The sequence below is a fragment of the Haliotis asinina genome, chromosome 2, assembly GCF_037392515.1.
Source record: "Haliotis asinina isolate JCU_RB_2024 chromosome 2, JCU_Hal_asi_v2, whole genome shotgun sequence".
NCBI classification, from domain to species: Eukaryota; Metazoa; Mollusca; class Gastropoda; order Lepetellida; family Haliotidae; genus Haliotis; species Haliotis asinina.
Window position 1 is genome coordinate 14,533,402 of NC_090281.1, and position 22,609 is coordinate 14,556,010.

A 22,609-nucleotide genomic window follows, 5' to 3' on the forward strand; every position below is an offset into this window, starting at 1 on the left:
GATGCATCAATAGATTTTGTTTCTACCATAAATTAATTGCTACTGGAACTCAACGATGCAATCTGTCGATACTTTGATGCATCTCTACAAACCTTCTAATTAGCTCATCTGCATGTTTTGCGTTTATGTTTGTAATAATAATGACAATAAACATTCAAATTCTTAACAATACTAGACAAGGAAATAACAATGTATCCCAGTGGTAGCCTGTTGTTTTTCCAATCTTAACCACTGGATGTGATGCAAAATGTATGATTATAGCACTGACACAAGATGATACATAAGCAAAACATAAATTACTCACTCCTTGTCTAAGCACCACAGAGGCATTCATTTAGTCAAATAACGAGCATTGTTTTGTAATTAATGTTTCAAGTTTGTGTCTAAAATAGACTTGTGAACCTACCTTGAAATAACTAATTATAGCCAATACTCTTGATTAGTTGTTCAAAAGCTTAAAAACTAAACAAAAGAACATTTGGGAACGTCTACTAGATTGCCTGAGAATACGGCAGTTCTTGACAGGGGCTATGCAAAGTCTTCTCTGGTCATACGTTCAGCCATTTACTAAAAACTATATTGACAGCCTTTGCCTGTCAACTAGAATACCTTCTACATGGAACGTTTTGAAGCAGACAATATGGCTGACATTCTGCCCAAAGTCGGTATATAAAACAATATGAACAAGACAAGCAGCACTTCAACTTCAAACAAGACAATATTGTGTCTTGGGTCATGGATGTCCTCAATGCTGTAGCAAGCGTTCCCCAACAATGCATATGCTCTGACGATTAATTTCTACTAAACAAGTTCAATATACATTTACGCAACTATGAGATCCACAGCTCTCAAGTCTCATTGAAACCCATGAAAAAGCTTAATCAATTCTGTTGAGCAGTTTTTGTGGAGAAGTGAATCAGCATCAGAAAGAAATTCCACAAAGCTGATCTTAGTTCAAATGTCTATAAACACACAAAACACTATAAAATACAAAAGCAAAATATGAGATGCACACCTTTAGAGTCTCCATAAATGACATATGCAAGCTAACTGAGCTTTGTGCAGTGGTTTTGAGAAGTCAATAAAGTACAACCCCTGTTGTATGGGACGAACAGGATAAATAGAACCTAATTCAATTAAGTTCAAACATCAACAGAAGTAACAAAATAAAGAAACTGGATGAACAAGATATGACAGTCTCAATGAAACACATGTAGAAACTCAATCAATTCTGCTAAGCTGCTTTTGTGGAGAAGTGGATAGACTTCATCCTCCATAACACCATGTTCAGAGAGAAATTTCACAAATTTTCTGTAAGTTCAATGGCATTAAAATTGGAAATCTAAATAATATACAAAATCAAAATATGAGATGCACACCTCTGGTCCCTATAAAGCACATGTATAACCTAAATGAATTCCACACTGTAGTCTTTGAGAAGAGAGTAACATACACTCCCACTTCCTCCCTTATTACACTATCATCATTGAACAAATTTGCAAAATGTACCCCAAGCTCAAATGGCTCAAAACTTACATAAAAACAATAAAATACAAAAACAACAAGTGAGATGCATACGAGGGTTGGCTGAAAAGTTCTCAGCCTGAGTGGTTTTTCCCCACCAGGTAGAGACAGGTGTTTGCCACCAATGAGGACAATCATTTAGTGAATCATAGACACAAGAACTACAAACGTACTAATAGTTTTATCTCAACTACAGCTCTTTTGGTAAACCTACCCTCTGAAATCATCAGAAATGGACAAAACTGAATACAGGGCAGTCATCAAGTACTTGCAAAAGAAAGGGATGTCCCCAACACAGATACATGCTGACATGGTCTCCACTCTAGGGGATGATGCTCCTTCATTTTCCACAGTAAAGAAGTGGGCTGCCGAATTTAAGCGTGGCAGACAAAGCCTTGATGATGACCCACGCTCAGGAAGGCCTTCAACAGCAACCACTCCAGAAAACATCACGCGAGTGCTCCTTATGTTGATGGATGATCGACGACTGACTACTCGACATATTGCTAGTGTAGTGGGCATCTCTCATGAGAGGGTTGAGCATATTATCACCAACGAATTAGGAAAGACTAAAGTTTCTGCAAGATGGGTGCCAAAGCTCTTGACAGCAGAACAGAAACGTGTCAGGTTCCAGAAGTCCCTTGACAATTTTCATCGTTTTGAAGCAGATCCCGATGATTTTGTGGCACGATTTGTAACCATGGATGAGACCTGGATACATCACTTTCAACCAGAAACAAAACTACAGTCAAAACAGTGGAAGCATCCTGATTCACCAGCTCTGAAGAAAGCCAAGTCTGTTCCTTCAGCTGGAAAGGTGATGGCATCAGTCTTTTGGGATTCCAGGGGTATTCTGCTCATTGATTATCTTGAAAAAGGTCAAACTATCAACGGCAGATACTATGCTGATCTACTGAACCAGTTGCAAGAAGCAATCAAAGCCAAACGACGAGGGATGATCGCTAAAGGTGTCCTCTTCCACCAAGACAATGCGCCTGTTCACAAATCGGTGGTGGCCATGTCAACAATCCGCGATTGTGGCTTTGAACTCATTGACCATCCTCCTTATTCACCTGATTTGGCTCCTTCTGACTTCCACCTGTTCCCCAAAATGAAAAAGGAACTCGCCGGTCACCATTTTGCAAGTAATGCTGACGTCATTTCCGCTGTGACTGATTTTTTTAGGGTAGCTGAAGAAGATTTCTTCCTGACCAGGATTCGGGCCTTGCAGCATCGCTGGCAAAAGTGTGTGAACTTGGAAGGGGACTATGTAGAAAAATAAATTACAAACGTGGACTTTGTAAAAAATTTTCACAGTGAGGCTTAGAACTTTTCAGCCAACCCTCGTACCATTAGAGTCACCATTCCCTGTTTCATACGGTCTCCAAGATTAGCATCTTACCTTTCATGTCCACAAAATACTGATCTTTGATAAAATTCAGTACCTAGATATACATACCATACTAATCAATAATAACTGTGTTACGTATGATATATCAAGCATGTTGGCAGTGTTAGTGGCTTGACCTCAAGCTGTGCGAAGAAAGTCAGATCAACTACATCATGTCAAGCCTTGTTAATTAACCTAAATATAACCTTATAAACCGACTGAAAATGATTCCAAGAGACAGAGATCTCAATGACAGACAACATCTGGGTTTCAGACTCAAAGGTTTTAAGCACGGCTTGCCCACAGAGACAAAGATTTCTTTTCTCAAGAGTTGCAGAATATTTTGCATAATGCTTAATGGTATGTGTATTGTGCAATCCCATCAGAACCCAGATATGTTGAAAATTACGTCGTAACTGTTTGGAAGGAAACATAAATACAATACATGTCACAAAAACATTTTGAAAATAAATTCATTTTAATAATAGATTATATACTCCATTTATATTAAGTAATAACCAGGTTTTCAACAGTGGAGTAGAGTCATCTTTGTCAAACTTAGAATGTTTTCATGATTTGGCTAAGGACCGTTTTAGTCTTCACAGACGAAAGCAACAGATCACACAAATATCCATGATCAAACATGAATTTTTAAACTTTAAACAACACGCTCCTGTTTCAATGGGAAGGAACAAAATGTGAAGTAGTGGTCATTCATTCTCTGATCGTCCTCTAGGTAAATATTTATTTCATGGGTACGTTAGTTTAAAGCGAAAGAACTGTAAAATATCACCGTATTTTTCCAAGATTCAGAATACAAACTGATTCTGAGATCGCAAGATTACATACGAGGGATTGTCATGTAACAAAAATAGTACACAGACATAAGACCCCTTTGCTTTCGTTCAGGAAACAAATATTATATTTACCAATCTCCAATGGCATTTACCACCGGCATGTTTATGCAGGAATTACGAATTATTAATGTGTGAAGAAATCGTAATATTACAACACAATCGTTCAATCCTTAAAGATAGAGTAGAATAATAAAATATGCACCTAAGGCCATTAAAGAGCTGTTTCGATTTTTCCAACAGGTGGCAGAATTCGTTGACGACTTTTCTCTCGTTTTCATCCATGGTCGGTACTTCGTCCGCCATATTTGTTTTTGTGGTTGCCATACTCTCCACTCTATCTATCTTTTATTTAACGTGAGTGGGATTTTTTTACCCTTACCGTAGGTATACTTTCCGATTATAATTGAGTATTTGGACATTTTCCATAATTGCCAATAGATTTATAGTGTCTATAAATTAGAGACTACAGGTAAATACGCATGTCTGGAGTGACCGGAAGCAATCGACGGAGATCAACAACATTTCACCGGTTAGAGTTGATCGCATATATTCTCAGATTTACTTCATAACAGTTCGGGATCACCGTTCCGGGTAAGTACTATATGTATGCTCGAACAGACCAGACCAGAATGCAGTTTACCTGGCCCTGCCCAAGCCGACGAAGCCCAGTGGCCTCAGAGCGGTTATCGCACTACCCTAAATAGCGCGCCGACTGTCTCGCTATATCGCTGCCACCCTCCAGAAGCACTCTCTAAAAGTGGCATGTCTTTTAAGGCAAACAACCATTTAAGATACATAAGCAGCTGTGATGATGACTTGCTCGATGATAGTGTGTGAACCTACACGCCAAACATCCAATTGTAATAGACATTTTTTTCACTTATGCCTATAGTTTACAGGCAGGCATTATTATGGAAAATGTACATTTCAATGATCAATAATTCAGACATGTTAAGTAGGTCATTGATGAGTGTAAATTGACTCAGCTTGACACTGAGTCTGTCCAACTGTTTTAGTTTTATATAAATGTTCATTTTGAGTCCTGACATGTTATGAAAGGTATGTAGAGTGTCCTCAAGTCACACAAGTTTGATTGCCATGTAACTTTTATCACCCATTTTGAAAGTTCATGATACATAGCGATAACTTATGATATCTGCAGGTTTGATCTTCTGGTGACACCACTTTCATTTGTCTGGACTCTAAAATGTTTTTTTTCAATTTACCAAACGTAACTTATAGCTCATGTTCAGCAAACTACTACTTTTTAACCCTAGATTAAAGGACCACTAAACTCAATTTTTTGGTACACTTTTTATCACTGCATATGAAAGACTATTGGTTAGTTATAAACGAAACACCATTTGTTTTTAAAAAAACTTGTGGTTAATTAATAGCAAGCACTTAAAAGTTGCTAAAAAGCCATCTGCTTCTCTCTCGCCCGCAAACGACACTGCAGACAGGTTACGTAACCCTGTCGCCTGAGCCCTACAGTGACGTCATAGAAGGAACGATTGCCCCTTAAATGTATAGAAAATGTGTAGGAAGCTCATCAGTTTGCTGATTTCTCGACGTCACCAAAGACATGCCGAATTGTTGTGTTGCCGTCAATTGTTCCTTGGGATCAGGTGATGGTGTCACTATGCACAGATTTCCACCAGACTCTGTAGTTTGTGCTTTATTGGTTGTTAGTGTGTGCGAAGTGATCTTTGTGGAACCCTGTGGTATATACTATTTTTCTATATCGGATGGTTCGCTCCAGGATGGAAAATGGAGTTCATGTTTCATCGAGTTTATAAAATCAAGACTGCTTACTACACATTGCTGACCGAAAGGATTTTGCATGGATATATTGTTTTCTTCCTCTGAAACGAGGTTGTGGTCGAAGTGACAATATTATCGTAAGTAATATTATATTGACCCCATATATCGACCGATTCCAAGAGTGAAATTGTTATGTTAAAGCAATGTCATGTAAAATCCTAATGTCCATCAATAGAACACATATTTTACTACCAGTAGAAAGTAATATTGATTTTGTAAGTCGGTGAAAACACACTTAAATAGCATTCATCCTCAGACAGGGCGCCGCCATTTTTGAAAATCGTGAAGTCACGGGCTAAAGTTATTGAGATTATGATTTGTTCTCATCAAGTTAGAAAATCAAAACTACTTTTTACTAGTAGTTAAATATGCATTTGAATCATGGCCAAAAGGATTTTGCATGACACAACTTTTAACATAAGGACTTCTTCCAAGGAAGCAAGGTGGGGGTCGAGGTGACATTTATATTGCAAGCAATGTTATATTGACCTCCACCTCACTTCCAAGAATGAAATTGTTATGTAATAAGCAATGTCATGCAAAATCCTATTGTCCATCGATAAAATACATATTTTATTACCAGTAGAAAGTAATTGTCCCTTTGTAAGTCGGTGAAAACAAACTTAAATAGCATTCATCCCAAGACAGGGCGCCGCCATTTTTGAACATTGTGAAGTCAAATCCATTTGAATTAATGAGATTATGTATGGTTTGTTTTCATCAAGTTAGAAAATCAAAACTACATAAACATGTATTTGAATCATTACCAACAGGAGTTCGCATGACACAGCCTGTAACATAACCTAAGCGAGGTCGGGGTCGAAGTGAAAATGCTGCGCGATAAATTTCTTCACTTGCTAAATTTACTTGGTTTGTAGACACATGTCAATATATATCTTTATATTTGGTCTCATAATCCTAATTACTTTGTAATCATACTTGCATGAATTTTGAAACTTAATTAAAAGAAGCGATTGGCGAATGTATAACAATAATGTAATATGTAGACATTTCATAGTTTTCCTATATGAATCATAATTCGCAGGCACGCCCTAGTGTATGTCGTCTGCATCATTACACTTAACGACGAAAACAATGATTCTGTTGAAAGCTACGACAACTTATTAAAAACAAAAATGCAAATATTAAAATAAAAGTTGTAGGAGCAATGTCAGGCTATTACCTTCTTCAAGGAATGTATCCATCAATATCCACAAAAACAAGTGATATATAATTCATCTGCAGATTTCCCAAGTGATGTGTCTTTTAACAGTCTAATATATGAAAACGTGATGTATCGTTTCAGGTTTTTCACAGTGCTGTATAGTTTCATTGGTTACCCAAGATAGCACACCTGGCAACTAATTCCATATTGTGCGTCATTCTTTTTAAAAAGTTATTTAGTTAGCCAATAATGAGCAATCAATCAATGTATTGGCGGTTAATCCTTTGAAAGAAGGGTGTTGTTTTGCATAGACACAGGCACGACAGAGTGTATTCAGTATAGATTAGTAAATGTACATACATAAACACTACCTTTTGACAAATCCCCCTTTTAAATCCCCATAAAACTAATTAATCAATCAGTGTGTTATCGGTTAATCCTTTGATCGATCCAGACAAAAGAAATGCCAAATGGGAGCCTTTGTCGGGTAATCTAATTGGCGTTACCACTAATTATACCTGTTATAAATTCATTAACTGAGCATCAAGTGAATAATGACAAATAACGTGTAGGTTTATACCACCTAACACGATTTGCAACCTAACGACACCAAGTGATTTTGACAGAATCGTCTATGAAAACAAGGGTTGTAACTCGAAAACTAGGCAAAGCAGGAGACAAAACTAAATGATAGTAGATTGTGAGAACACATAGCTTTCATTTTTCTCAACAGCTTTCGCAATTTCAGGTTTGTACAAACCTGTAAACGAAATAGTTTAACCCCTGAATGTAGATGAATACTGCACAGACCCTCATTTCTATAGCCACTATAACGTCACAGAGACACGCCGCTCTGATTGGTTGAAATTTCATTTGCGGATGAGAATTGTGCACTGTTGACAAAAAGGTCGATTTAAGGTAATTAAAGATCGAAATGAGCAGTTTTAATGACAGGGTTTCATTTATAACGATGTCAGCAAATGATTTGGCATTTGTACCCTATTAGAGTATATGTGACCATTAAGAGTCTACCTTTATCAGCTCAAATGACATGTATATAAACAGTATTCAGTTCACATTTTGCAAATAGCCAGCCCATCTGTATTCTTCTCATTTACGTTGGTGGTCTAAATGTCACATGACCAGACATGTGATATCCATGACAAAATTTAAAACTTTGGAAACAATTAAGGCCATTTCTTATAGAAAACTTAATAATTTTTCAGAATTTCTGTCAATTTGTACCTGATGAGGTTCAAACTAGTGCCTCATTGATAATTAAACCAGGGCACAATGTACCCACCCTTTATGTCAACACAGAATACATTATGTTTATGCAAGCCAGTTCATGGTGTTCATGTTTCATGATAGATAGTAAGATGCTGATGAATTGGATATATTTGTCCATTTAATATAGAAGTCGTTCATCCATATATTCTTCTTCTTCTTTAGTGCTTCCAAGTACCTCTCAAAGAAGTCATTCCGAAATGTTAATATTCTTGTGTTTGTGGAATTATGTTAATTTTGGACTCTGTAAAACATCCATTTGCAGTTATTCAACAGGCAGTTCAAGCACATCAGAATGGATAATCTTCCTCCATCCGTAGCCACCGAGGCTGTTCTAGCGAAGAGCTCTCCCATGCCAGATGGCACTCCTACTGTCAAGGGATATGATTTCAATGAAGGCATCAACTACCACAAGCTGATGGAATCCTACAGGAGAAGTGGTTTTCAAGCAACTAATTTTGGCAGGGCAATAGAAGAAATAAACAGAATGGTAAGATTGACACCAACAATAAACAGTGCTAAGAAGGGAATCACCAATCTATGGTGATGGTTAACCGTGACCTTATCTCATAATAACAGGTTGGCAATGCATCAGTTTGGCACATTGCCCCAGTCATAATGTATGTAAGATTTCTGGGTCCTGGTCCTGAAAACAGACAGATCATGTATCATGTATGGGGGTTTCAATATTTAGATTTCCGAACATCACAATCACAGTTATACCATATACATTTTCTGCTGTCGGAAAATGTCTCATGACAGTTGTATCAATGTCTTAATAAAATATTGTACAATAAACAAATAGTCTTTTTTGTTCATTATATGGTTCCTCACCATGTGGAGTCACCCCTTGCCGTGCGTGCGCAGACAACCAGATAAGCATCCAAGCCTGTATCATTCCTTCTGCTGTCACCGTGCTGTACATATGTGATGGAAAAAGAATTGAAACAAAGATAAAGTTACACTCTTCTCATGTATGCTGTGAAGATGCCTGAGTCTTCCCCTACTATATGTATGGTTTAATAGTTTGTTAAGAGAGAAAATGAAACGTTTATTTGAACCAAGAGTTAACTTGTTTGTCTATGACTTTTTATTAGTGCAGGCTTTCTCGTGGGTTATGCACTTGTTGCTTTCCCATGGCGGGAAGCTGGCACCCCCGCGTGTTGAAATATTGCGTCTAGTACCAACTAGTTCATGTTGTCGGTATCCACGTAATTTTTTCAATGTTTTGTATGTGTTAGTCTTTTATGTGCTGCTGTATTTCGCCGTCAGCTTATTCTTGGCATATTGGCTTTCAGGCTTTTGTGGCGTGTGCTACTTGTGGGACAAACATCCCTCCCCAAGATAAGCATGACAAATGCCTATACTGTCTGGAGAAGGCAGGCCATGAGTCCGAGGTGTGCAAATCTGGGTTTCTTCCCCAGGGCCCGTAAATGGAGGGCCGCAGATTTCTTCTTCTATAAAGAGTTACAGGAGGCGGGAGGGTAGCCGACAGAGTTTCCCCTGTCTAAGACTAAGAGAGCTAAGCATGATAAGACTTAAGACCCTATGTCTAAATTGAGCAAACCGAAGTCTGTCCCTACAGCGCAGTCCTACATTTGGTTTTGATATGTCACTTATCACCCAGTTATTTCAGCAGCACATGGACTTGGTAAAGTCACTCGTTCGTGAGTCAGTTGGAGGTCTCCAGAAGGAGTTCCTCACTCACACTGGGCTGGGGACGGGGAGTTTGTGGGGCGAATCGCAGGGCTCTGTTCGCTTCACTAGCCTGGAGTTGTCTGTTGATACGTTGCCTTTGGCCTTGGGTCCAGACGCCTTGGCTATCTCTCGGTCTTGGCACAGGGTCCATTGAGGATTCATGGGGTTTCGGTCTCTTCGCCACCCCTCCCCATGAGAGCGAAGGCCTCAGTTCCGTCCAAGCTTCCTAGTGCGTCTCAGGACCGGGGATGATACTGGTTCGGTGACTGGAGTGGAAGGTGTCTTGGGCACTTCCTTCCCTGCTGTGGTTCGATCGTTCACGGCTTCCCCGCTGTGGTTCGATCGTTCACGGGGTTCGGGTGTGGATCCTCTTTTCGAGAGGATTTGGCCTCGGTCTTGGGTTCTGAGATCGAGGCTATGGACGGGGAGGTTGAGGAGCCTGAGGGAGCTTTCCGCTTTTCCTCAGCCTTGAGGGAGGTGTGTCATCGTATCGCACAGGCTACTCCCTAGGCCGCAGTTCCAACTAGCCTCCTGGACTCGGCTGAGTTCCGCCTGCCTGGCAAGGACGTTTTTTCCTGGACAACCCTCGCAGACACAGCTCTACATTCTTCGGGATGTGATGGATCCCCTCCTTGCTGGGACACACCTTCGCTTTGATTTACCGCTTTGTTCGGCGCTACCAGCTGGGGGACGATTCTCTGTTCATAGTACCGATTGTGGATGAGTGTGTGTTCACTTCAGTCGGCCTAGAGGGAGCCTCGGCTTCCTTGCGTGCAGCTTTGGCTGCCAAGCAAGGACGTTTAGTTCCACCTTTTGCCCAGTCAGACGCCCCCCTGCGGCAGCCATACCAGACCTATGAGAAGTTCATTTGGAATGCCATGCAGCAGGTTAGGGTAGTGGTCTATGCAGCTTACCTCTCCTCATTACAGAGGTCAGCTTTCCGAAGTGTAGGCCCACCTGACATGCGACTTGTTGAGATCGGCGGCGTGTACGGTGTTGTGAGCAGTCATGAGGATGTGCAAGCTGTGACTGTCGACATTTCGTCACTCGGCAGCGACACAGCAAAGCTTGCTGGCCCTTGCGTTTCGGCTGGGAGTGACGTTTCCGGGGACACAGCAGGTCATTCGGGAGACGGCAGCGGCTGCGACATCTTTTACCTGTGACTTTCTACCCCCGCGCTCCTGAGTCACCTTCGGTGGTACAAGGGACTACTTACACACTCCTGCCTCATGTCCAAGTGGGTGGTCGCCTCTCCCTTTTCCAACCGGAATGGGAGAAGGCAATGCAAAATCCTTGTTGTCCACTATGTGCGTCGGCCATCTACCACAGCTGTCCTGTCGGATCAAGGCAGGCCTTCTGCAGGACGAGGTTCAGGCTTTGCTGGATAAGTCCGCAATAGGGTGTGTAACCCCAGGCGAGGAACAGACGGGATTTTACTCCTCATACTTCCTCGTTCCGAAGAAGGCTGGTGGATTGCGCCCCATTCTCAACCTCAAGGGGTTGAACCGCATGATAGAAGTGCCATCCTTCAGGACAGAGACACTTCGATCTGTGATCTCTGCTGTTCAGCCCGTCGATTGGCTTACGTCGATCGACCTCAAGGATGCATATCTTCATGTGCTGATACACCTGTTGTTCAAACCGTTGCTCCGATTCTCTTAATGCGGAGTGTGTTACAAGTTCACGGTGCTCCTCTTCGCATCTTTGGCCCAAAGGGTGTTCACCAAACTCATGATAGTGCTGGCTACTCTAGCCAGGTCGCAGGGAAGGCGTTGTCAACCTTACCTGGACGACTGGCTGCTCAGTGCGCTATCTCAACCAGCGAGTCTAGATTCTACTCACACAGTGATAGATATTCTAGTTTGGCCATGGTGGATCATCAACCTCAAGAAGTCTGACCTGGTATCCTCACAGGATTTGTTTTTCTTGGGGGAGGTTCACAACACATCAGGGTCTTGTGTCTGTCGCCCGATCGAGTCAGCAGAGTACGGGAGATGGTGTCTTCCTTCCTCTCACAGTCGCATGCCCTGGCGCGAACTTGGCTTAGGCTCTTGGATCACATGGCAGCGACCGTCTCTGTGGTGTGGCGGGCACGGTTGATGATGCGCCCCATGCTCCTGCCACCGCTTTGGCTGTCACAGAACTGGTTTCCGTTAATTCTCAGGTTTCTGGCTCAGCCACCTGTTCTATTACCTTTGCGACCAGACATTCTCACTCAGAACGGCACGCCACACCCCGATCCACGGAGTCAGTGGGTGGCTTGGCCTCTGTCAGGTCTAGCCTCAAGGCACGCGGAATTCCTGTGGCAGTTCCAGACACAATTCTGGCTTTGAGGCGGGATTGCAGATCCCTTTTCTGCGGATTTAGTCCGAGTATTTGAGTTTTTACAAACTCCACCACTATTTCCACCTTTCACACCCCTGTCGATGGTGCTGTTCTGGGGCAGCACCCTCTTACACAGCGCTTCTTCGCTGGTGTGGATCGGGTTCGACCTGCTGTCAGGTGTACCAGCCCACCTTAGGATTTGTCAATCGTGCTTGATTGGCTCTCTGGTCCTACTTTCTCACGTCTATCGGCTATGTCCATTCAGCTGTTAACATGAAAGGCCGTATTTCTGGTGGCGGTAACATCTGGGAGAAGGGTTTACATGCATGTCTGCAGACCCGGCGCTGACTGTGTTCCACCCAGACCGTGTCAGTATTCGCCTCCCGGATTCTTACCGTCCGAAGATCGATCACGCTTTCCATGTGGCAGCTCCTATCGAACTTCCCACTCTCACTCAGCCTTCTACATCAGGGACCTCTGCAACAAGCACTCACCCGTTGGATGTCCGTAAGACCCTCAAGGTCTATATCAAACAAACCCAAGGGATCCGTACAGGTACCCATCTGTTCTCTTGTCTTAGTGGTGGGAAGGATGGGTTGCCGGCTAGTAAACAGACCCCATTCGACTGGCTAGTTTCAGTCATCTGTGTTGCGTACCAGGCTGAGGGCAAGCCTCCCCATGAGGGGTTGAAGGCTCACTCGGTCAGGGCAGTAGCCGCTTCCAAAGCATTCACATCGACAATGCCCATTGAAGAGATTTGCTCTGCTGCTATTTGGAGCAGGCCTAGCATGTTCATCAAGCACTATCAGCTTGATACGTACTCACGTGAGCGTGCGCGGTTAAGCCATGCTGTTCTCTCCTGTCGACAATGTCTTGCCACCCTGGCCGAGTGAGTCTTGATTGATTGACAGTTGACGCTGCTGATATACTGCGTATAAGTGCATATCTCCACTGTTGACATATCCCATGACTGAGATCTAGATCGATTTGTTGCCAGTCTTCGCTTGGATTTTCCGCCTTATGGTGCTCTCTATAGAAATCACGATGTGGGCGGGGTAATGTTTGCACTTTTACAGTGCTATTCATATCATGCTTAGCTCTGAGGTCGGTATTGGTGTGGTTGCTCCCTGTCAGTTCATTCCCATAATGCCTCTCGCGGAAGCTCATCAGGAGTACACAGGTGAGAATATTTGTAAGTAAATTTTCGTAATTACTATCGCTATTATTACGTACTGAACCAGAATTCCCTCCTCCCTAGCCTCCGGTCTTTGGATGTTTGAGTTTAAGCAAATATGTACCCCAAGGACGATCTTTACGAAAAAGAATTAGACAAACCGGTTGAGGTTTCCAATTCTTTGAAGAGAATCGTCCTTGGGGTAGGGCCACCCACCTCCCCGCAATTCTGTTCACTGCATTATGCAGCAGAAGGAATGATGATATGGGCTTGGATGCTTACCTGGTTGCCTGTGCATGCGCAGCAGCTGAGTGACTCCATGTGATGAGGGGCCGTATAATGAACAAGAAAGACTTTTTGTTTATTGCAAAACATTTTATTAAAACATTGATACAACTGTAACGTGACAGCAGAAAATGCAAAGAATTGGAAACCTCTACAGGTTTGTCAAAGTTTATTTAGTGACCATTGAAAACACTGAAAATCTGAAAATGAACTGTGATTCCCCTTTCTCAATAAGCTGTATTCTCCTCTTTATTCACAGACAAAGCGTGAGTCATGAGTCGATTCATCCCACATGTTACATTCTACACTGTGGTGTAGTGTGTACAGATTGACTGTGGGGCGGTAGGATCGAACAGTGGTTAAACCATTGCCTCAGACCTAGGTTAGATTCCCAGTATGAGTACAGTATGTGAAACCCATTTCTGGTGTCCATGATATTGCTGGAATATTGCTATCAACTATACTCTTTCACTCACCTTACTCATTCACAGATTGACTGTAAGCTACAGCCGATGTCACCTGAAGACCTGCATAAGATTAACCTCAACCCCTGTGAAAGAGAGAGATCAAACTGCACCATCTTCCTCAGTTACACGTCCAACCTCGTCTCCTCTGGTGTCAGAGAAGTGATCCGCTATCTCATCCAACACAACATGGTGAGTTCATAGTAAATCGTCACTTCATCAAGGATCCATTAACATCAAAAAGAAGCCCGAACTAACATAAGGAGTGGGTGTTGCTTCTGAAATTTTATACAACACCAGTTATGTGCAGATTCGAAAGAACCTGTTAAATTTGTTTATTAAATTTTAGTGGTTCATTGATTAAACAGGATGTCCAGTATTTATGGACCCTAAGATCAAGTGCATATCTAAACTAATACTTTTAAAACTAACTACTGATACAGTTTTGAATGTATTGATAATTGCATCGTTCGATGTTTTATTGGCATCCCTAATTCTTGATGCTATCAACCTTTTGGGTCAGGTGGTAGCCTATCTATTGTTGTCATCCGAAGGGAAGTCTAGTAAATAATAAATAATACTTAATAGATAATAATTGATAATAAATACTAGGTTAGTCCAGTAAATGCTCTTAATGAAAGTCCATACCTTAACACAAAGATCTGCTGAAAATGTTGTCAAATGACTTACAGCAGTAAGTGATTCAGTTGACCCTGAGTGCTCAGTATTGACTTTGTCCTTCACCTTAGGTAGATGTGGTGGTGACAACAGCAGGAGGGATAGAGGAAGACTTCATCAAATGTATGGCGCCCACATACCTAGGTGACTTCGCACTGAGTGGACGAGACCTGAGAGATAAAGGCATCAACCGTATCGGCAATCTGCTGGTGCCTAACGAGAACTACTGCTTCTTTGAGGACTGGGTCATGCCTATCCTTGACAAGATGGTGGCAGAACAAAAGGAAGAAGTGAGTTTCTGAAAATACAGTATTAATTACTTCAGAATTCCCTGACTGATTAAAGTTTTTTTGTAATATTTTCTGTGTTCTGTGTTCATGCTTTTGAGCATGAAAGACTTTCATTGTTTAGTTTAAGAGTTCAGTGTTTGTGTTTGTTTCTTTTTGGTGTTGTTTAATGCCACACTCAGCAATGTTCCAGCTACATGGTGCCTGTTTGTAAATAATTAAGTCAGGACCAGACAAACCATTGATCAGTGTAATTGATCTACATGTTTGAAGAATGATGACATGTGTCAACCAAGTCATCAAACATCACCACTCAGTCCTGTTTGTCACCTGTTACGACAAGTCTGGGTTGCTGAACACCAATTCTAACCTGGATCTTCACGGTTGACTATGCATGTTGCTCTAAAAACTTAGTGTTTATAGTGATTCCTGTTTGACTGTTGTAGGGAATCATATGGAGTCCTTCAAAGATGATTGCACGTTTGGGGAAGGAGATCAACAACACTGACTCAATCTACTACTGGGCATACAAGGTCAGTGAAATTTTCCAACCATACACTTTGTCCTCACACCACACTTACTGAAATTGGCTATCCTTGATAATCACCTTGATACATGTTCCAAAAGACTTTCCACTAGTAACCTGGATGCATCGATGGTAGTACTTGCCTTTGCTGGCTCTTTATCCAATCAGGTGTCTACACTGGAAAGTTGAACGCACCAATCACAAAGTTTCTATCATAACTCACTTTGTGACTGATTAAACTTGATGTCCAACACATTTGTTATAGAGGTACCTTGAAGAAGGTAGAAGGATTCTTTTTCAAAAGAGATCCTCCTTGGGGTACTCATAAGCATTAAAGTAGCCATTTTAAAATCCTATGACAGTTGTGACCATATTTTTCACTAAAATATTTACAAAACGAAAAACTTGTTTTTGTCTTGTGTGTTTGCGTGAGGTTTTTTACATGATATTTGTGCTTTTTGAGCAGGACAGGTTTTTTGTATACAGCCTATTTCTGTTTTGTAGCAGTTTAAGAACTGTGTCACCTGTAATGCGTTTTTTACCACTGCAGGATTCACACTTGGTGTGTCTAAGATGCCTGACTGGGGAGGTGTATGATGATCCGGGGTGTCCGCTTCTCTGGGCGTTCTCGGATAAGACACGCAAAAGCCGTTATACTGATATGATTTTCTACACTAACTTGCTTCGGGCGGGGGTTGATATTTGGGGTCAGGACTCCCCTTCTAGAAAGCATTCCACCAAGCACAAGAAATCTAAAGATTTGCGTGCTACTCTCTCCTCTTCAGCTGCATCTGAAGTTGTGGCCAAACAGGCAAAGCATACTGATTCAGTTGCCACCCCATCCCCACAACCGTCACATTCCATTGTTACTGTTTCTGCACCGTCACCTTTGTCATTAACTGGTGTCTCAAATTTGTTGCATCAGCAGAGGTCATCTCTCAAATCTCTTATATCCGACCTGGTGTATGGGTTCAGTCAGGATCTCAGCGCCAAATCGGGTGGCAGAGATGGCGTCGGTGCATCTGTGCATACATTTTATGAAGGTTTCAGACCTGTCTGTTTGTCTGCGTGATTTTTGACGTAATGACTTACCTCAGGTAATACAGTTATCGAGTCCAGCCATAGATGTATCCAGGGTACTTGTGAATATTTATCAAATTGTTAAGGATGTGATTTTAGCATAGGATTGTATTTGCTATTGAACACACGAACATTCACCACATGAGTTGTCAAGAGTATAGGTCTCTGCTGCTTGGAACTCTGGCATGTACGAGTCATGTCAGGCAAGTCTTATCACCCAGTCCCTAACCCATGGGTTTCACATCTGTTTTGAAAAATTGTTTCCTGCATTAAGGACATGCAAGAGTATCAGAGTATCTGTAGTGATGTTTGTGGACATATATTTTTTTCTTAAACATCTTCATAAGGCATATTGATGATCTATAGCCTGTTATTTTTTGTATTGCCATCTTTTATTAAAATGTTTCAGCTTTGGTTGCTAGTTATAAGTTTGTGTCTGTGATAATCTAGTTGTTTTTCTGTCCTTCACTGACATGTGTTTGTAATTTTGCTTTTAATTACTATATATCTACAGCTTGTTTTAGTCACAATATGGCTGAAATATTGCTGATATGACTTAAATCTAAATTCACTCATTCACTTTATCTGGCATGTTTTAAAACTGTCTTGAATATTTAAAATACCATTGAAGGTCCGGGGTAGAATAGGCCTTCAGCAACCCATGCTTGCCATAAAAGGCACCTATGCTTGTTGTAAGAGGCGAGTAATGGGTTCGGGTGGTCAGGCTCACTGCCTTTCTTGACACATCATCAGTTCCCAATTGCGCAGATTGATGCTCATGCTGTTGATCACTGGATTGTCTGGTCCAGACTTGATTATTTACAGACCACCACCATATAGCTGGAATATTGCTGAGTGCGGCGTAAAACTAAACTTACTCTCTCACTGAATATTTAAAAGAATCCTGTCAGTTCAACATTTCTGGGCTTCAGGTGCTCTGTGAAAACCTCAAGTTTGAAATTATATTTTATTGTATTTTATGTATGTTCTGAATATGTTTTTCCTGTTTCCATCTGTCTAGAACAACATTCCAGTCTTCTGTCCAGCCTTGACTGATGGCTCTCTTGGGGATATGATCTACTTCCACTCCTTCAAGAACCCTGGGCTTGTCCTGGACCTTGTTGAAGGTAGGGCAACATCTTATATCTCTTTATTAAGCAGCAGTGTCTATTACCCCACCCAGGGGGTTTGCTCACTTGGCAAGGGGGAAGCATGGTGGAGTTACAAAATCACATATCCAGGTCTGTTGGCTCATCTTGCCTTGGTGGAAGGTTAGTGAGTGAGGATACTTTTACTCCACTATTAGCAACATTCCAGCAATATCATGGCAGGGACACCAGAAATGGGCATCACACATTGCACCCATATGGGGAATTGAACTCAGGTCTTGACTATCGAATGGGACTCAAGGAACTCCTCATCAATTAGCTCCAATGTCCTTGGATTTCTGTGAATGGGTATTAATGATGTTGCTTGTTTCAGACATCCGACGGGTCAACAGCCAGGCTGTGTACTCTGTCAATTCAGGCATGATTATCCTTGGTGGAGGCGTTGTCAAGCACCACACCGCCAATGCCAACCTGATGGTGAGAGTAATGCTTACAACAGATTTCATGGCATTCTAACCACATTTTGGCTATGAGCTCTTTTGCCACTCTTGCCTGTCCGTGAAATATTGTAATGAATTCCTATGATTTTACTGAGCTGTATGGTCTCCAGGATGAAGGAGACAGCAGATTTTCAGTTCTAACATTTATCATCAGTTAGTATGTGAGTGAATTGTTTTTTGGGAATGCAGAGAGGAAGACTGAAAATACTATTATATATCAGCTCAAGCAGTGAGTTTTCTGTTTATCAAAACACCAGTGTTCACGATGAGTTCTGCTCCTAAGTCTTATGTTTTGGATACCAGGTAAATTGTCCACAAAATGTCATCATTTTATAATGTGTAAACCTTGCATGTTCTTTTGAAAGTGACATCTATTGCATATTCCTGTTTTGTTTAAATATCCTTTGACCGTATAATCAACACTTCCATGAACTGCATATTCCCCTGCATATTTCCCTGCGTATTTCAGCGTAATGGAGCTGATTTCTCTGTGTACCTCAACACAGCATCGGAGTTCGATGGAAGTGATTCTGGAGCCAGCCCTGATGAGGCTATTTCCTGGGGCAAGATCAGGAAAACAGCCAACCCTGTCAAGGTGAGGTTAACTACTTCTCCACAACCTGTGAAGTTCGGGTGGAATAGGCCTTCACCAATCCATGCTTGCCATAAAAAGGGGACTATGCTTGTCACAGGAGGCGACTAACAGGATTGGGTGGTCAGACTTGCTGATTTGGTTGACATGTGTCATCGTTTCCTAATTGCGCAGATCAATGCTCATGCCATTGATCACTTGATTGTATGGTCCAGACTCGATTGTTTACAGACCCCTGCCTTATAGCTGGAATGTTGCTGAGTGCGGCGTAAAACTAAACTCACTCACTCACTTCTCTACATTGGTTGGTTGTTTGTGGTTTAACACTACTTTCAGCAATATTCTAGCTATATGGTGGTGGTCTGTAAGTTAGAGAATCTGGATGATACAATCCAGTGATCAACAGCATGTGCCTTGATCTGAGCAGTTGGGATGCAATGTCATGTGCCAACCAAGTCCACGAACATGATAACCCGATCTTGTTAGTCACCACTTACTACAAGCATTGGTTGCTTAAACAGTTGCAACCTTTTAGGATTCTCACAGATTTACATGGGTTGACTCAATAGAGAGGGGGAGGTGTTCTGGTGTGATATGGTCTGAGAAGAGACTGAGAAGACAGACTTTGGATGAACATTGGTAGTTATCACTGGAATAGAAATGCAAGCATTATGACCTTACATCTGACAGTGATTCTACCATTGCACCTGGTTTCTTCAACAAATGTTATTCATTGTCCACACCAATATTTTCTTTGTGTAGTGTCCATATTCAGTTAAATTTGTGGTATAATCGGCTTTATCAAATGATATTTTTTGCACCAATATTGTTTATGTATCAGTTCATTATGGGTTGATAAACAAGTTTCCCAGTGTGTGGCGAGGCAGTTCTAATGGTCCCATTAGTGATATTGAGTCATTTTTTTTCTCCAGGTGTGTGATGAGTCAAGTGTTGGTGCCCCAATAATAGTGATGCTGAGTAATGTTGTTTATTCCCCAGGTGTGTGCAGAGGCCAGTCTTGTGTTCCCATTGATGGTGGCCGAAACATTTGCAAGGAGGGAAAAGCAATATGAAGAATTCTACAAGAATCGACCATGAAGTATAGATTTCAGACAACCCACATCCTGCTTGTTCCCATGGTTACATCACCATTTCAAACATAGCATGATGGGTCCAGATGTATGTAACATGGCTAATCCACAGTTGCCATGGTTATGTCACCATATCTGTATGATGGGCAGGATCTATGTGGCACAGTAAAACTGAGGTTTTGTTTCCATGGTTTTATTAACATCTCACAGACCTTGGTCAATGGGACTAGCTATAAAAACCACCACTGATCCATTGTTGCCATGGTTACCACACCATTTCTCAAGCGATGCTTGAAAAGCACGAATCTATGAAGCACTACTGAACTAATACTTGTTCCCATGGTTACATCACCATTTCTCAAGCGATGCTTGAAAAGCATGAATCTATGAAGCACTACGGAACTAATATTTGTTCCGATAGGTTACATCACCATTTCTCAAGCGATGCTTGAAAAGCATGAATCTATGAAGCACTGCGGAACTATGAAGCACTACGGAACTAATATTTGTTCCAATAGGTTACATCACCATTTCTCAAGCGATGCGTGAAAAGCATTAATCTATGAAGCACTACGGAACTATGAAGCACTACGGAACTAATATGTGTTCCGATAGGTTACATCACCATTTCTCAAGCAATGCTTGAAAAGCATGAATCTATGAAGCACTACTGAACTAATACTTGTTCCCATGGTTACATCACCATTTCTCAAGCGATGCTTGAAAAGCATGAATCAATGAAGCACTACTGAACTAATACTTGTTTCCATGGTTACATTACCATCTCTTAGACTTTCTTGCATGTGACATATCAAAGTGATTTCTAGGAAGGGTTGATATCAACACCTGGTACTGACAATATCCTGACTGTGATGTACTGTTGGCAGAACCATAGATGGGATAATATGCCTTTTGACAATTTCAAAAAAATGATCGTACTCTCACAGTTACATTATTTCACCTGGTCAAAGTAATTGTATCTCTTGCTGAACTAACCCTAGCTTATCATGGTGAAGGCCGTTTCACAGCATCTACTTCTTATTGTTATTGTCTAGTCCAACTTATTCTCGGTTGTGTTCAGAAGACATGATGGGACTGGTGCATATCTTGCTTCTTGCTGATCTGATGGAGTCCATTTTGCGCTGCAGAGTTATTTCCCCTGAGCCTTAGAGAAACCATCTGATCTTTGACTAAGACATATGTGCCTTGATAATGTTTACCAGCTGCATACATGTGTGTATGTGTGTTTCACAGTAACTTCCAGTTTCAAGCGATTTGGGTGGGGTGGCAAACTTTTGTATTTTCTTCTAATGTATTGATGAACAAAGAGAGCTACACAGGTACTAGATGCCTAGTAATACACACAACAACCTTCAAACCTATTTCAACAGAAGCACTATACATTTACCAACCCATGGTATGATTCTGTGCAAAATGAACAACAAACATGGTTTTGGCATTATTGACAGTAAAATGGTATTGCCTAAAGAAATCAAAATTTGTGGGGGTATGTTCAACCACATATGAAAAGTTATGGACCCAAGAGTCATATATATGTTTGTTTGTTGTCAACAAATAATCTGTTCATTAAGTAAGAAAAGATGGATTGTTGTCAAAGATGTGAACTACTACAAACTAGTGCTGTACTTCCACCTAGATGTTCACAGAGCAATGTGACTGAAACACTCCAGGGCCCCGTTTCACAAAGCTCTCGTAAGCCTAAGATCTCGTAACTTTTCTCGTAGTATCCATAACTCCTGTGTTACAACATAGGAGGCACAATGGCTACGAGAAAACTTACGAGATCTTAGGCTTGCGAGAGTTTCGTGAAACGGGCCCCTGTAAACAACATTCTTATTTTGAAGCATCAGTATATTTATGAATCGTATTGTTTGTTATATTTTGTTTTGATTATGGAGGACCTTTGATCCTTGGAAAACACTCAGAATAAAGATATTATATTATGTCTTATGTATTATAACTTTAAGCAACTTCTTGTGTGTTCTGTTTTCTATGTTCCTCTGTTCATTCAGAGACATGATAAATGGGTTATGTTGCAGCGGAAGGCATTTTGTAAATTTATTTTCCAAATTTTGTGCAGGGAGGTAGGACAACCTAGTGGTAATAGATTTTGCTTGTCACATTAAAGATCCAGGTTCATTTCTCCACGTGTGTTCCATTCCCCATGTATGAAGCTCATTTCTGGTGTCCCCTGTCATAATATTGCTAAAAGGGACAAAACGAGACTCACTCTCTCCATTTTGAGCTTGTTTGAGCAATATTTCAGCTATATGTTTGTGGGCTGTGAATACTTGGAATCTGGACCAATCTGGACACTCTAGTGATTGACATGATGGGATATGATGGTGTGCTTCCACTGAAAGTCACCAAGCCTGATCGTCTGATAATGTTCTTGACTCCGTAGACAAGCATGGGTTGCAGGTGAGCAGTTCTGACCCAGTCCTCAGGGCAGGTATACCCAGTGTGTTAGTATTATGTTACTTGTAGCAATCTCACTGTCCGCGTGGAGGCAAGTAGGTGAGGTTGACACAATGTCGATATGGGGAATTGTACCGGTTTTCATGTCAGACGAGTCGTTACTAAAACCACCTGCCAGCTCTACTACCTGGTACCCAGCATATGGCATGGGAATGTTGTATGTATGTGAGAGTGGTAAGTGCAGAGGTACAGGCAAATATATATGCAATCTGTTTATTATCCATCAAGGAGAATTCACAAAGAAAGGTGGCTGA

At 41.3% G+C, this 22,609-nt stretch overlaps 2 protein-coding genes across 6 annotated transcripts in view; one reads left to right on the plus strand and one right to left on the minus strand.

Annotated features, from left to right (window-relative positions):
- The window catches only part of LOC137273286 (protein SCAI-like), a 34,189-nt gene extending 30,102 nt beyond the window's left edge, over positions 1-4,087 (minus strand). For 2 of the 4 annotated variants that reach the window (XM_067805836.1, XM_067805833.1), the window contains exon 1: positions 3,974-4,074. In XM_067805836.1, the coding sequence (XP_067661937.1) occupies positions 3,974-4,074 (101 nt within the window). Of the gene's footprint in view, positions 1-3,973 lie in introns of all 4 variants that reach the window. The other 2 variants (XM_067805834.1, XM_067805835.1) reach the window with 2 other exon arrangements.
- A 163-nt stretch (positions 4,088-4,250) lies between these two features.
- On the plus strand, positions 4,251-21,849 carry LOC137273288 (deoxyhypusine synthase-like). 2 transcript variants are annotated; one of them, XM_067805839.1, is made up of 9 exons: positions 4,251-4,362; positions 8,313-8,537; positions 14,021-14,185; positions 14,743-14,961; positions 15,405-15,491; positions 17,586-17,691; positions 18,047-18,150; positions 18,643-18,768; positions 19,765-21,849. In XM_067805839.1, the coding sequence occupies exons 2-9, from the start codon at positions 8,343-8,345 to the stop codon at positions 19,861-19,863; spliced, it is 1,101 nt and encodes a 366-aa protein (XP_067661940.1). In that variant the 5' UTR covers positions 4,251-4,362; positions 8,313-8,342; the 3' UTR covers positions 19,864-21,849. The 2 variants fall into 2 exon arrangements, with proteins under 2 accessions (XP_067661940.1, XP_067661941.1); XM_067805840.1 differs by lacking the exon at positions 4,251-4,362 and adding an exon at positions 4,424-5,672.
- The last annotated feature ends 760 nt before the right edge of the window (positions 21,850-22,609 follow it).

Excerpts from the sequence above, each read along its gene's own strand:
- LOC137273288 (XM_067805839.1), top strand. The coding sequence starts at position 8,343 with ATGGATAATCTTCCTCCATCCGTAGCCACCGAGGCTGTTCTAGCGAAG. Across the intron at positions 14,186-14,742 it reads ATCTCATCCAACACAACATG|GTAGATGTGGTGGTGACAAC; the intron begins GTGAGTTCATAG and ends CCTTCACCTTAG. Across the intron at positions 18,769-19,764 it reads AAACAGCCAACCCTGTCAAG|GTGTGTGCAGAGGCCAGTCT; the intron begins GTGAGGTTAACT and ends TTTATTCCCCAG.